Here is a 13313-nt window from a genome sequence, read left to right on the forward strand (position 1 = left end):
ATTCAGTGGCTATTGTGTTTACAACTTTACACTTATTTTCCCATTTTAAAAAAAAAATTACACTTATTAATTATTATTATTAAGAATGAGATAAATTACTTTAGATAAACTCCATTACAATCTTCTCAAAAAAAAAAAAAAAAAAAACTCAATTACAAAATTATGAAGCCACTTATTATATTAGTTGTTAGAATGATTTATTTTAGGTAAAAATCTATAAACTAAGTCTTAAGAAATTAAAATTGTACTCCAACTAAATTTTATTATCAAAATTTTCAAGTAATTTAAAACAAAATTTAATATTTATTTTAATTATTTTGTTTATTTATCATAATTTGTGTTTTTATATAGTAAATTTACATTAATGTGCTTTACACACCATCATAAATGTGTTTTTGATATATGATTAATTAGGTAAAAAGATGGTTTACTTTAGGTTAAAACTCATTAAAATTTCAAGTGATTCATTCATTATTAATTAATTATTATTACCTCAAAAAAATTTAAGTAATTATTAAGATGGTTTTGATGATATTAATAAAATATTTCCTTTTATTTAACTATAGTTTTTTATTAATCCTGGATATTTCTCAATTATTTTTTGTATTACAGGCTGATTTGATCAACATTCATCAATAATATGCATTGGCTTTATTCTCAAAAAAAAAAAAAAAAAAAAAAAACCATTTTGAGTTATAAGGCTCTTGCATAGTGGCAGTTACATGAATTGAATTTTTTTTTCAAGGTGGTCATTAAAAAAACTTAAATTAATAAAAATAAAACTTGAATATATCGACTACATCTTTTTCAATATACACAACCAAGTACTAATCATTAAATTACTGTTCTCCTAGTCAATTACCAATATCTTGTTGAAATAAGTAACAATATAAATAAAATGCATCATTTTTTTTAATGATTTTTTTCAATCAGTTTTTGTCTTCTTTAAATTAATCAAGATTAAATTGATGCAATGCTCTACCAATTTCTTTTTAAGGGAAATCATGGCCAAGAGGTTGACAAGATCCTCTTTGTATTAATACTCTTTTTATTTCATCCCGATCATTAATTAGAATGAAAAGATGAGACAAATCTCATAACCTAAGATCTGAAAGAAGATTATTCAAGTCAATAAAAATTTGTTTAGAAGATAAATCTTACAATACAAGTGCTTTCCTTATAAGAAATTTGTCCATAATGCTAGCAAAAGAATAAAGGGTAAACTATAATTTCATTTAACATATTCAATTTAGGCATTCAACCGTTACATTAATTATATTCAATAAAGTATTGAAGCATTATTTTAGTACATATATGTTATACAAAATTTGTCACATAAATTTAACAAATTTAGCTAAATACTACAGCAAGCACTTACATACGAGAAATTATAAGATCCACATTGTGGACAAGTGATGTGGTCCACCATTTTATTAAAAAACTTCTATTTGTTTAAAATTGTTAGTTAGAAAAAAATTTTAAACAGAAATTAATTACTGACTCAGCAATTTTAAATAAGTGGAAGTTTTTTAGTAGAATGGTGGACAAATGACGTGGTCCACCAGAGGACTCTATAATTTCTCCTTACATATTGCTAGCTATTTGAAAATATGTGTTTTTATAGATAAAAAATAATGATTTTAAAATATGTCTTTTGAAATCACAATTTAAAATATCACAATTAAATATTTGATTTGAGTTTTGGGGCTAATTTGTTTGTTTATGCAATTTTTGAGAAGTGCTACATCCACAAATATTTTTACAACAAATTAATGAATCTAATTTGAACATACCATTGAAATTACTTTTTTTATCTACCAGTAATAATTAATAATAACCTGTCATTTACGATTTGTTATGAAAGTATTATGGAAATGTTGTGAACATAGCATTTTTTTTTTTTTTTTTTGGAATTTTTTACTTCAACCTTCAATGGACCAAAATTTTGGAAATGTCAAAATTTATTTTTAATGGACTTAAATTTTTATTTAAGACATTCAATTTTTTTTTTTTAGGATGGTCAAGGTTTTTTTTTTTTTTTTTTTTTTTTTTTTTTTTTTTCTAGGGTGATCAACAACTCATTAATTTAAAATTCATTTTTTTAAGGTATATATAACCTTTTTATTTTTGGGATACAAAGGTAGATATAACTGAAGAACACATGGAGCTGCCCCTGCTCTTGGCAACTATAGTTTTTATTAATCCATGGCATTTTATTTAAAAATAAATAAATAAATAAATTTAGGTGGTAGTTTTTTAGTGTCGTGTGTTTTTTTTTTTTGGATAAAGTTAGTGTCATATGTTGATGACTAGGAAGGGAAGTTGTCAAGATGATAAATCCTAACAAATTGGGGAATTACGGAGTTGTGTGAGAGATTTTAGGATTTTGAATTACGGAGTCATGTGAGAAATGGTATATCCACAATATTTTCACAATAATTTTTAAGTGGCAGATTGTTATGGGTTGTTATTAGTGGCGAAAAAAGTCATTTCAATAATAGGTTTACATTAGATCCAATAACAACAAACCACCTATAATTTATTGTAAAAATATTATAAAAATGTTATAAATATAGCACTTTTCTTAGATAAAAGATAAGATAAAACTGAATCTTTCTTCTAGTTAGCACTTAGCAAGCTACTCATACGTAGGGTAGTACTAGTATATCTTGGCCTTCTATGATCTATATCTGTCACAGAAAAATTCAAAAAAAAAACTTGATCATTCAGTAAAGTGAAGGGAAATCAGGCTAAAGTTCATTTCTCAGAATAAGCAAAAGTGTGTCCATGGCTCCCATGGTAATTGCCAAATCTGGTGGCGATCCAGAGTTCCCCGCCAAGCTTACAACGCAGGTCATTGTTTGTAGTGTTATTGCAGCCTTTGGTGGCCTTATGTTTGGCTACGATATTGGCATTTCAGGTATGTACTGTCAACCATATCAATTATCATAAATATATATATATATATATATATATTTAAAGAATACTTGGATACAGTTTGCTAGATCTAGTATATTAGATTTCAATTAATCATATTTATATGAACCAATACATCACATGTTTGAATTTAATTGTTTTTAAAAAGGATAATATTATCTATACTATACTGCTAGTTTTAGTTTGTTTTGGTAAATGTCTCTTATACACACTTACTTACACATGCTATACACACGGCACTTATGCATAGAGAAATCGTGATTTCAAGATATGATTTTAATTCACACTTTTGCACAGAGAAATCGTGACTTTGTACGGTGTGTTGATTAGAGTTTTAATGGATTGATTTTGTTGATATAGGTGGAGTGACATCAATGGATGATTTCTTGATAAGATTCTTTCCTGCTGTTTACGCTAAGAAGCACCAAGTGAAAGAAAACAACTACTGCAAGTACAATAACCAAAATCTCCAGCTCTTCACGTCTTCACTCTACCTTGCAGCCATTGTGGCTTCGTTTTTTGCCTCAAAGGCATGCAAGAAGTTTGGTCGAAAACCGACAATTCAAGCCGCTTCTATATTCTTTGTTGCTGGAGCCATCTTAAACACTGCTGCTAAAGACATAGGCATGTTAATTGCAGGAAGGTTGTGTCTTGGCGCTGGAGTTGGATTTGGTAACCAGGTAACACTAATATCACAAACATACATAGGGGGAAGTTCTTGGGGGAAAAAAAAACGCAAGTGTGCTCTTAGTGACGCCTTAAGCCCTAAAATTTTAATTTTGTCATTTTAAACACCATCTTTATAAGTTATTTTATATTAAAAACTACTAACCATAACCTGCTTTTGGTCTCATTACTTCAATTCCCCTCTCTTAAATATTGTTTTCATTATTTCTTATTTATGTTTAAAATTTTTCTTTTAGTAAGCAACTAGTTGAAAACCTGTGAAAATTTAACATAATATGATTTTATCTCTCTTTTATTAATTAATTTTTAAATATGAAATTTAATAATTATGATAGTCATTAATATAAATATATTATGATTGTGTTTGTAAATGAAACTATACTACTAATATTAGGTATTTTAATATATTTTTTTGAGAAGATATTAGGCATTTAATATGGTTTTATTTGTTTAAGGAATTATATATTTTACTATTAAAGAAAATATATTGTACCAAAATTCTAATGGAGGGATTAGTAATACAATAAAAATAAATTAAATATAAAAATATAATTATATAATGTTATGTAAAATTATGAGGTTTTACAAATTTATGTGGCACAATATTATAAGTTCAATAAAAATTCAAACTGTTTCAATTTGATATATACCATAGATTATAAATTATAGATATGTTTTGTTATCCTCTTATGTGGAGAAGAAAACACACAGTAAAACATGTTTTTTTTTTTTTCCTTTTCGTGTAATAAACCTCAATCAAAATTTTCCTTCCTCTAGATAGGTTGTTCTGTTATTGGATTTTAAGTACTTAAATTGTCTTAATTTATAAAGTCTGGGCTTTGATATGATAAAATTAAAGGATCATGTTAACGAGTGTTCTTAGAATAATAGTTAACAATTTATTTTAAGAAAGTTTTGATACAACTTTTATGGGAAATAGAAAAAATTGACAAAACATTAATTGTTTTTTTTTTTTTGGAGACTTTTCCCAACATTAAATTTCTTAATCACAATTCTAAAACTCAAGAACTGTGGATTTTTTTTCTTTCTAACTTTTGATTTTCTTGGGAAATTTCTATCAGGCAGTTCCATTGTTTATATCAGAAATTGCACCGGCCAAACACCGGGGAGGCCTTAATATCTGCTTTCAGTTTCTGATCACAGTGGGCATTCTATGTGCAAATTTGATTAATTATGGTACTTCACGCCTGCACCCAAATGGTTGGAGGGTCTCACTAGGTGGTGCTGCTGTGCCTGCTCTGTTCCTTCTCATTGGATCCATCATCATTGTGGAGACACCAACTAGCCTTGTTGAGCGAGGGAAGAAAGACAAAGGCTTGGAAACTCTCAAGAAAATTAGGGGTGTGGACAATGTTGACAAAGAATTTGAAGAACTTTTGCATGCCACCGAATTGGCTAAACAAGCCAAGCACTCTTTCAGGAATCTTATGAAACGCTCTAGTAGGCCTCAACTTATATGTGGCACAATTCTACAAGTCTTTCAGCAGTTCACTGGTATCAATGTGATCATGTTTTACGCCCCGGTACTCTTTCAAACTATGGGGTTTGGGGGTGATGCTTCACTACTATCTGCTGTGGTTACTGGTTTGGTTAATGTACTATCAACATTGGTTGCAATTTTCACAGTTGATAAAATTGGAAGAAAGAAATTGCTTGTTGAAGCTGCAATTCAAATGCTTATAGCCCAGGTAAGCAAATTAAACATAGAAACAATTAAAAGCATGAGATAGATCTTAAAAGCTACATGCATGAATCCATTGTGTAAAAATACTCTATTCCACTCTGAGTTTTAGTCTACCACATGTCATTTTATCAGACATGGTAAAAAGAGTGGGACAGTGGTTTTTTAGCCATCAACTTATACAATTAATGGACTAATCAGCACTAGAATTTAATGTATTCTATTTCAGATTACTTACTGGAAAAAGAACTTAGATTCCTTTTGGTAGTAATTTGGTTTGAAACACACTCTAGATCATGACAATTTGATTAATTGCAACTGCAACAATATGGTCAATTTTAATATTTTGAGTAACTTGTAATGTTAGAATATTCAATTGTCATTTTGTTTTGTGCTACTAGCTAGACTTACAACGCTCAACTTTGTTTCTTGTAGACCTTGGTGGGGGCAGTACTAGCAGTGCATCTGAAATCTACCAACGCTATGCCAAGTAATTATGCAATATTTGTGGTGATCTTGATCTGCCTTTTCGTGTCTGGTTTTGCATGGTCATGGGGTCCCTTGGGCTGGTTAATTCCTAGTGAAATTTTCCCACTCGAGACTCGAAATGCCGGATTTTTCTTTGCTGTTAGCATGAACATGGTTTGCACCTTCCTTGTTGCTCAAGCATTCCTCTCAATGCTATGCTCCATGCGATCTGGAATCTTCTTCTTCTTTGTGGGTTGGATTATTATAATGGGCACATTTGCTATCTTCCTGCTGCCTGAAACAAAAGGAATTCCAATTGATGAAATGAATGAAAGAGTTTGGAAAAAGCATTGGTTCTGGAAGAGGTATTTTGATGATGAAGATAAGGGAGACGTGGAAATCCAAGCTAAACCAGAGGAAAACTAGCTTCATCATGATTTTTTTATTGTTTTTGTAATTTTCTTAAGCACTATCTTATTGTTTACTACTAGACTTGAATGTCATATTTTTCAGTGTCCTTATTAGGTAGGAATAAGCAAATAATTTTATTGGTGAGTGGCTATTGAAAAGAGAACTACGACTGGACCCTTTTCATTTCTTCCCTGGCCTCAGATCCTCAAAGCTATTAGATTTAGCTTTTGGTTTAATATTTGTGTTTGACTTTGAACAAGTGGGTGGTGAAAACCAAAGTGACCGTTGTCTTGCTAGATACGAGTATACGACTGAATTAAAAAAAAAAAAAAAATATATATATATATATATATACACACTGAGATTTTGTTGGAAGAAAGTAAGATTCGTACTTTTGAATTTAATACATGTTACCAATGATAAAGAATGAATAACTTGCTATTTGGGAACAACTTATTTAGTTGAAATAGTACAGTGAGACTCACGAATAATAGCAAAAATAAACTGGCAAAAATAGTCAATGTCAAACGGATCCTAAGACTAAACAATTTCTTCCCATCAAAAACCCAAAAAAAAGACTAAACATTTTCTGATTTAAAAAAAGTGGGTGATGAAATAAGTTCATAGCATAGCTAACTCAAGCAAGGTTATCAAAATCGGAGATCCTAAGTAGGATCGTGAGAGGTAGGTGGGATTGTGAATCGTAGAATTGAATCATGAATTGTAAGATCGGATCGTGGATCGTAAGATCCTACATTATTTGAGAGAAAAAAAAAACACATTAGTATGTTAAATAATCATATAAATTATATATTAATTCATTCATAAATTTGCACCCATTTGATGTAATTACTATACATCACTACATCCATTTGTAAGCATCATTTAAAGAGGCCAAAAACATCAAAACGTGACACTCTATTAGGATGTTATTTTTCATTTCGATTCAACTGACACTCTATCTCTCTACATTAGAATAACAAAACTTGGTCTATTGGAATGTTATTTTTCATTTGGGTTCGATTAAGCCTTCTGTCAAGTTAAAGAAAATTACAATAAACCAAGATTGTTTGGAATTGTCAGAATCGTACAATCCTACCGATCTTGAACAATTGCAAAGATCCTTAAAAGATCCGGATCATTTTGGGCAAGTAAGATTGTAAAATCCTAGGATTCAAATCGGGATTTTGACAACCACGAACTCAAGTGACTTGTAGCTAGCTCAGCCATTTAATTTTCTTTTTTTAAAAAAATGGTAAGAACACTCTCACTTCTTCTTTTTTCTTTGTGTTTTTTTTTTTTTTTTTTTTTGGGAGGGGGGTTTAAATTACACCAACCTCTTTTTAGGCTTCATGGGATTTTTTTTTCAAAATAACACTAAAACTTAAACAATTTCATTAGTTAACACATTTTCAAAACTTTTTAGCAAACTAACGTCTTAAGTTCAATATACTCGATTTTGTTGTGCTAAATCGAGTACATTGAACTTGAATTGTATGCGCAGAAATCGAGCATTATAGACTCGAGTTCCATAAAGAGATCAAACGAAGCCAAAGAAACCCAAACTACACGAAGAAGAAAAGAAGAAAAACAAACCAGAATGAAGAAACCTAGAAACCCAGACTAAATGAAGAAGAAAAACAAACAAGAAGAAACACGAAGAAGAAACCCAAACAAGAAACACGAAGAAACAACAAACCACGAAGAAGGAACAAACCAGAAAGATCAAACCCAAACAGAAACTACGAAGAAGGCAAACCCCATGAACCCAAATCTCCCTAACCCAAACCGTTCAGCTCAGACTGAACCTAGGCAACGACGGTGAAGGTTCCAAGGGGTGGTGGCAGCGACGACGAAGCTTCAGGCGAAGGTTTTCCTCTAATCGTTGTTTTCTTGTTTGGGTCTTTTGGGTTCATTGTTTTTCTTGTCTGGATATTTGGTTTGATGATGTTTGGTGCTCATTGCTCTCAGGGAAATTGAGTCTTAAAGACTCGAGTTTTGTGGAACTTGAGTTCATCACACTCGATATAGCACAACAAAATCGAGTTCCTTCCACTCAAGATGTTAGTTTGCTAAATTTTTTTGAAAACGTGCTAACTAACGAAATTGTTTGAGATTTAGTGTTATTTTGAAAAAAAATCCCAGTTTCATGAACCTCAAACTATAAATAAAATGACATTCTTCTTGAGGTTTGTATAATTATGATAAATTATTTTGTAATTCGTGCAATGTACAGAAAAGTTCAACATAATATGAATTTTTTAAGATCTTTCATTTTTTGTGTTAAATATGAAATTTAACAAGACATGCACCACTACTCTACTAACTAGGGAATTGCACCCTAATCTCATCCATTTAGCCAATTTGAGAGGGATGATGTGTTTTTAAGATCTAGTAATGATTTTTCGTGGGAAAATGCCACAACCCGTTTACTCAATAATTACCTATTCCAAGTTACTGGACATGGTATGTATTCATATACTGCATTGTTACTATGTGATTTTTCTTACAAATATTTTTCACTTCCTTAATAACTTAACTTTTAGAATGCCTTTGACCAATCCTATTGGTTGGTCTTTGGCTTAATTGGTAGGTTGGCCCTTTGTCATAGGTCTTTGATTGCTGAACTTGTAGTAAGTCAATCACCTCGCTTAACTGAAATCCTTGTTGTTTCTATAATCTTTGTATTAGTTTCTATTTATGAATTTAAACTAACATGTTATGGTGAAAACCCAATAAAAACTAAGCATCATGAATAATATTTTATCAATAACAAAACACAAAACATCAATAGCTCCTATATATACTAGTTACCTTAGAAAGTAATAATGTGAATTGAAGCCCTTTTCTCTTATGTAAAATTTTGTTTTGTTTTTTGTTTTTAAAGAATCCATATAATCAATTAAAATATGTCTTGTCCTTGAGTTTAAACTAGGGAAAAGTGTATGCATGGATTATATTGGGTTAAAAAACAATTTAATCCAACCTAACTCTTTTAGGCTAAGAAATTCCTAACCCCACCCATCGCAAGTATAAAAACCAACTCAACTTACATGGGTTAGGTTGTCTAGCAAAACTATATGCAAATCAAGACAAATTATCCTCATTTTTTTCAAATTAATCTTCTAAAAAAGTTTTGCGACTAATTTAAATACTATAACCATTAAACTAACAAAGCTTAGCTTAGCTTAGCTAAAAATTAATTTGATCAAAACCCAAACCATCACTTAACCTAAAAATAGGAAATTTCAATTTAAAACCACCACTTTTCTTTAATTTTCTACCTAAACACGACATCTACTCTATGATAACTATTATTTACCATTAGGTTTCTTTTTAATGTAAACAAAATTTGAACTCAAATTTCTTATTTTACGATTAAAAAAAAATATTTATCAATTGAGCTTAATGATTAGTTTGTACCCTCAAATAATAATAAAGTTGTCCAAATAGCAAATCCCCATCTTCTCTCATCCCTTATTGTAAGTTTGTAACTATGAAATTGAGAACATTCATAAGACCTTATTCATATTTTATTTATTTTTTTTTTTAAAACCAAAATTTTATTTTTAGTCCACTTGTTTTTTACCTTTTTACATTTTTTCTTTTTGCTGAGTCACTTTTTACATTCACATGTGTAAAGTTGAATTTATTCAACTATATGTTGGCTTTATTTCGTGCTAAATTTGCTTGTAATTCAGCATTTAGAATCCTTTTATTTAGGTGGGAATAATATAAGGGTTGTGTGTGAGAGAGTGTGAAGATTTGATCAAGAGTGTGCAACAAGAAGGTGACTCGCAAGTAGTGACTCACCAAAATGAAGCACATGTGTGAAGCATGCAGGAAGATGAAGAGTCAAGCTAGCTGGATCACTACAGGACAAAAAGTATAGTCTGGCCTAGTCTGGTAACTGGCGACTAGAACTCGCGACTTGTCTTTTCACATTCCATCTCATACCCTACTATAAATACCCTCATACTCACGAAATATAAAGAGTTTCTAGAGATAATTTTGGGAGAGAAACCCTAGAGAAAGAAAAGATTGATTCATCCACAATCTTATACACTTGATTCTTCAAATTCCTCTACTTTTACCCTCTCCATTTTCATACCCATGAGAGGATCATAAACTAAATCCTTACCTCACCAAATTCAGAGTAATGAGAAGGTTCTTAGTGTTTGGGAAGGAGTTCAAGAGAGAACCAATTCATATTGGTTGATGCAATGGGCTAATTGCGAGATCCGAAAAGCTAGAGAAGACACGGTTCGACGTAACCTTGTTGGAGCAAGAAGCTTGGAGGGCTTAGGTGCATTGGGTAGATTAGGTTTGGAGGCTCTATTGCTATTCATGTATCTCAACTGATTTTCTAGTGGATCATTTACCGCTTGGAGGGTGGCGGAGAGGTTTTTCACCGAGTTTTTCGGTTTCCTCTTCGATAACACGTACCGGTGTTATCTTATGTTTGCATCTCTCTTTCCCTTACCCTTTGCTTTTAATTTCTACTGGTTGTGATTAATTAAGGGCTTAGAGTAGTTTGCTAATTTGGGTATTGCTTATATTTCATATTCTGCATATATATAGTTTGAATATAAGCTTGTACTGGAAAATTTGTATTTGGGGGTGTAAACATTTACAAGTATATTATACACTAAATGAGTTTTTAATTAGTATCAGAGCGGGTATACCTTGTTGGATTTCTATATCCTTAGTGTGATCCTTGACCCCTAGGATGGATAGGTCTTAATCCCTCAATGCACCTCCCTTCTTTGATGGGAGTAATTATACATTTCGAAAAGTGTGTATGCGTACATTTTTGTGCTCCATTGATGAGAGTGTGTGGGATGTTGTAGAAATTGGTTGGACAAGGCTTGAGGCTGCCAAATCCACTTGGTATAAGGCAGCTCTCATGGCAGCTAATGCTAATAACAAAGCACTTAATGCTATATTTTGTGGTGTCTCACTGAATGAATTTCATAGGATTTCTCATGTGTCAATTGCTAAGGAAGCATGACAAATTTTGGAGACTACCTACGAAGACACCAAGAAGGTGAAGGATACCAAGTTTCAAATGCTTACCATTCGGTTTGAAGAATTGAAGATGAGCAAAGATGAGTCATTCAACTTATTCTATGGAAAGTTGAATGAAGTGGTAATCGGAAAATTGAACTTGGGTGATAAGATGGAAGACTCCAAAGTAGTAAGAAAGATCCTTAGATCATTGCTGGAAAGCTTCCGAGCCAAGGTGGCCGCCATTGAGGAAAGCAAGGATCTTGATGAGATAAAGGTCCAAGAACTTATCGGCCCTCTTCAAACATATGAGCTCACTCTACCATCTCAAAGGAAGAGTAAATCCCTTGCTCTTAAGATGATCAATGAGAGAATTGAAACTCAAGATTCCTCGAAAGAGGACAATGTTGAAAAAGAGGTGGCATTCCTTGCAAAGAACTTTTGCAAGTTCTTGAAGTTCAAAAAGGATGGGAAGTCCTTTGAGAAAGGAAAATTCTCCAATTTCAAGAAAGACAAGAAGGACTTCAAAAGGAAAAATTCCAAAGACTCTTCTCCTTCTCAAGGAATCACTTGTTATGAGTGCAACGGGCATGGTCATTTGAAGAAAGAATGTCCTACCTATTTAAAGGGAAAGGGTAGAGCTTTTGCTACAACCCTTAGTGATTCGGATAGCTCAAACTCCGAGTCTGAAGAAAGCTGTGATGGGGAAGGAAACTACTTCGCTTTCATGGCCATTGCACCCATAGATTTCTCAGAAGATTTAAGTACTCTAAAGGAAGTGGAATCTATTGGTGTTGGAGATGAATCCGATGATGATGATGAAGAGTGCGTTTATGAAGGAACAAATATATTGCAAGAATCCTACAATGCACTTGTTGAAAAGAGTGGAGGATATGTAAGAGTGGCTAAGGTAGCCATTAGAAAGATGAAGAAAGCCGAAGAGGACTATAAAAGCATCCTCGTGCGGAACAAAGAGACCAAGTGTGAAGTTGAAGGGTTAAATGAAGAACTAAAGAATGCCTATTCCAAGATAAAGTTTCTTGAGCTTGAGGTTGTTCAAGCAAATGCCAGAGTGGAGCGTGTTGCTTCCAAGAAACTTGATGAAGTGCTTATCTATCAAAAGCCCTCTTCGGATAGAAGTGGCTAAGGGTATACTGGAGAAGGTAGCTCAAACTCTAAAGTGCCAAAGGAAATGAAGTTTGTCAAGGCTAAAGAAGCATCAACTCCTCTTGTTGACAATGTAAAATTTGAAAAGAAGCCAAATGTGGTGAATCATATGGTGTTGACGAAGTCTTCCAAGCCAATTGTGGCTAAGCACAAAGCAAGATAAAAGTCTCTTCCTAAGAAACAAAGAGGTCCACAAACGCAACATTATTGCCGTCTGTTGAGGGCCATTTGTAAGAAAGAAAGCTCAATAACAAGGGCAACAAAGAATTGACAAAGTAAGCAGTAAAACCATTAGGCCCAAGCGGCAGGAATAAGGGATCATAGGCCCAAGAAATAAACAAGTGGGTCTTGAAGAGGCAAGTGGGCTCAAAGAAGCCCGAAAAGAAAGAAATAGCATCCCATGGGCAGTGTATGAGGTAGAAAAGCGAGAAAGGGCCGTCGCAGGCCCAATGTAATGTAAACTAAGAAAGTAAGGGGTTTATGGCAGGCCCATAAACCCCAAGGATGAGAATAAGGTTATTGGGCCAAGGAAGCCCAATCAAGTTAGTAAAAAGCCCATGAGAGTGTGGAATAAGCAAATGGGCCGAGGAAGCCCAAAGAAAGCAAACGGGCCGTGGATGCCCAAAGAAAAGCCTAAAGGGACATAGGAGCCCATAAGTAAAAGCAAAACAGTGGCCATGTCAAGCCACTGAGAGAAGGAATAAACGGTTGGCCCAAAAGAGGCCCAGCAGGATTAAATTATTACGGCAAGAATAACAGTACAACATTGCAAGAAATAAAGAAAACCAAGGAGTGGGCCAAAGAAATGTAAGGCCCATCATCAGACAAAGTCCAGCTCTTGAATGGAGCGGGAAAACAAAGAAAAGCCCACATAAAAGGTCAAAAAATACGGATGGCGAGCCTCCAGATCACGGCAAATGCATGAGCAGCAGAC

At 32.7% G+C, this 13313-nt stretch overlaps 1 protein-coding gene across 1 annotated transcript; it reads left to right on the forward strand.

The window, feature by feature from the left end:
• The first annotated feature begins 2674 nt into the window (after nucleotides 1-2674).
• LOC126727777 (sugar transport protein 8-like) lies at nucleotides 2675-6368 on the forward strand. Its single transcript, XM_050433694.1, has 4 exons — nucleotides 2675-2920; nucleotides 3298-3617; nucleotides 4707-5333; nucleotides 5762-6368. The coding sequence occupies exons 1-4, from the start codon at nucleotides 2788-2790 to the stop codon at nucleotides 6218-6220; spliced, it is 1539 nt and encodes a 512-aa protein (XP_050289651.1). The 5' UTR covers nucleotides 2675-2787; the 3' UTR covers nucleotides 6221-6368.
• The last annotated feature ends 6945 nt before the right edge of the window (nucleotides 6369-13313 follow it).

The sequence above is a fragment of the Quercus robur genome, chromosome 1, assembly GCF_932294415.1.
Source record: "Quercus robur chromosome 1, dhQueRobu3.1, whole genome shotgun sequence".
NCBI classification, from domain to species: domain Eukaryota; kingdom Viridiplantae; phylum Streptophyta; class Magnoliopsida; order Fagales; family Fagaceae; genus Quercus; species Quercus robur.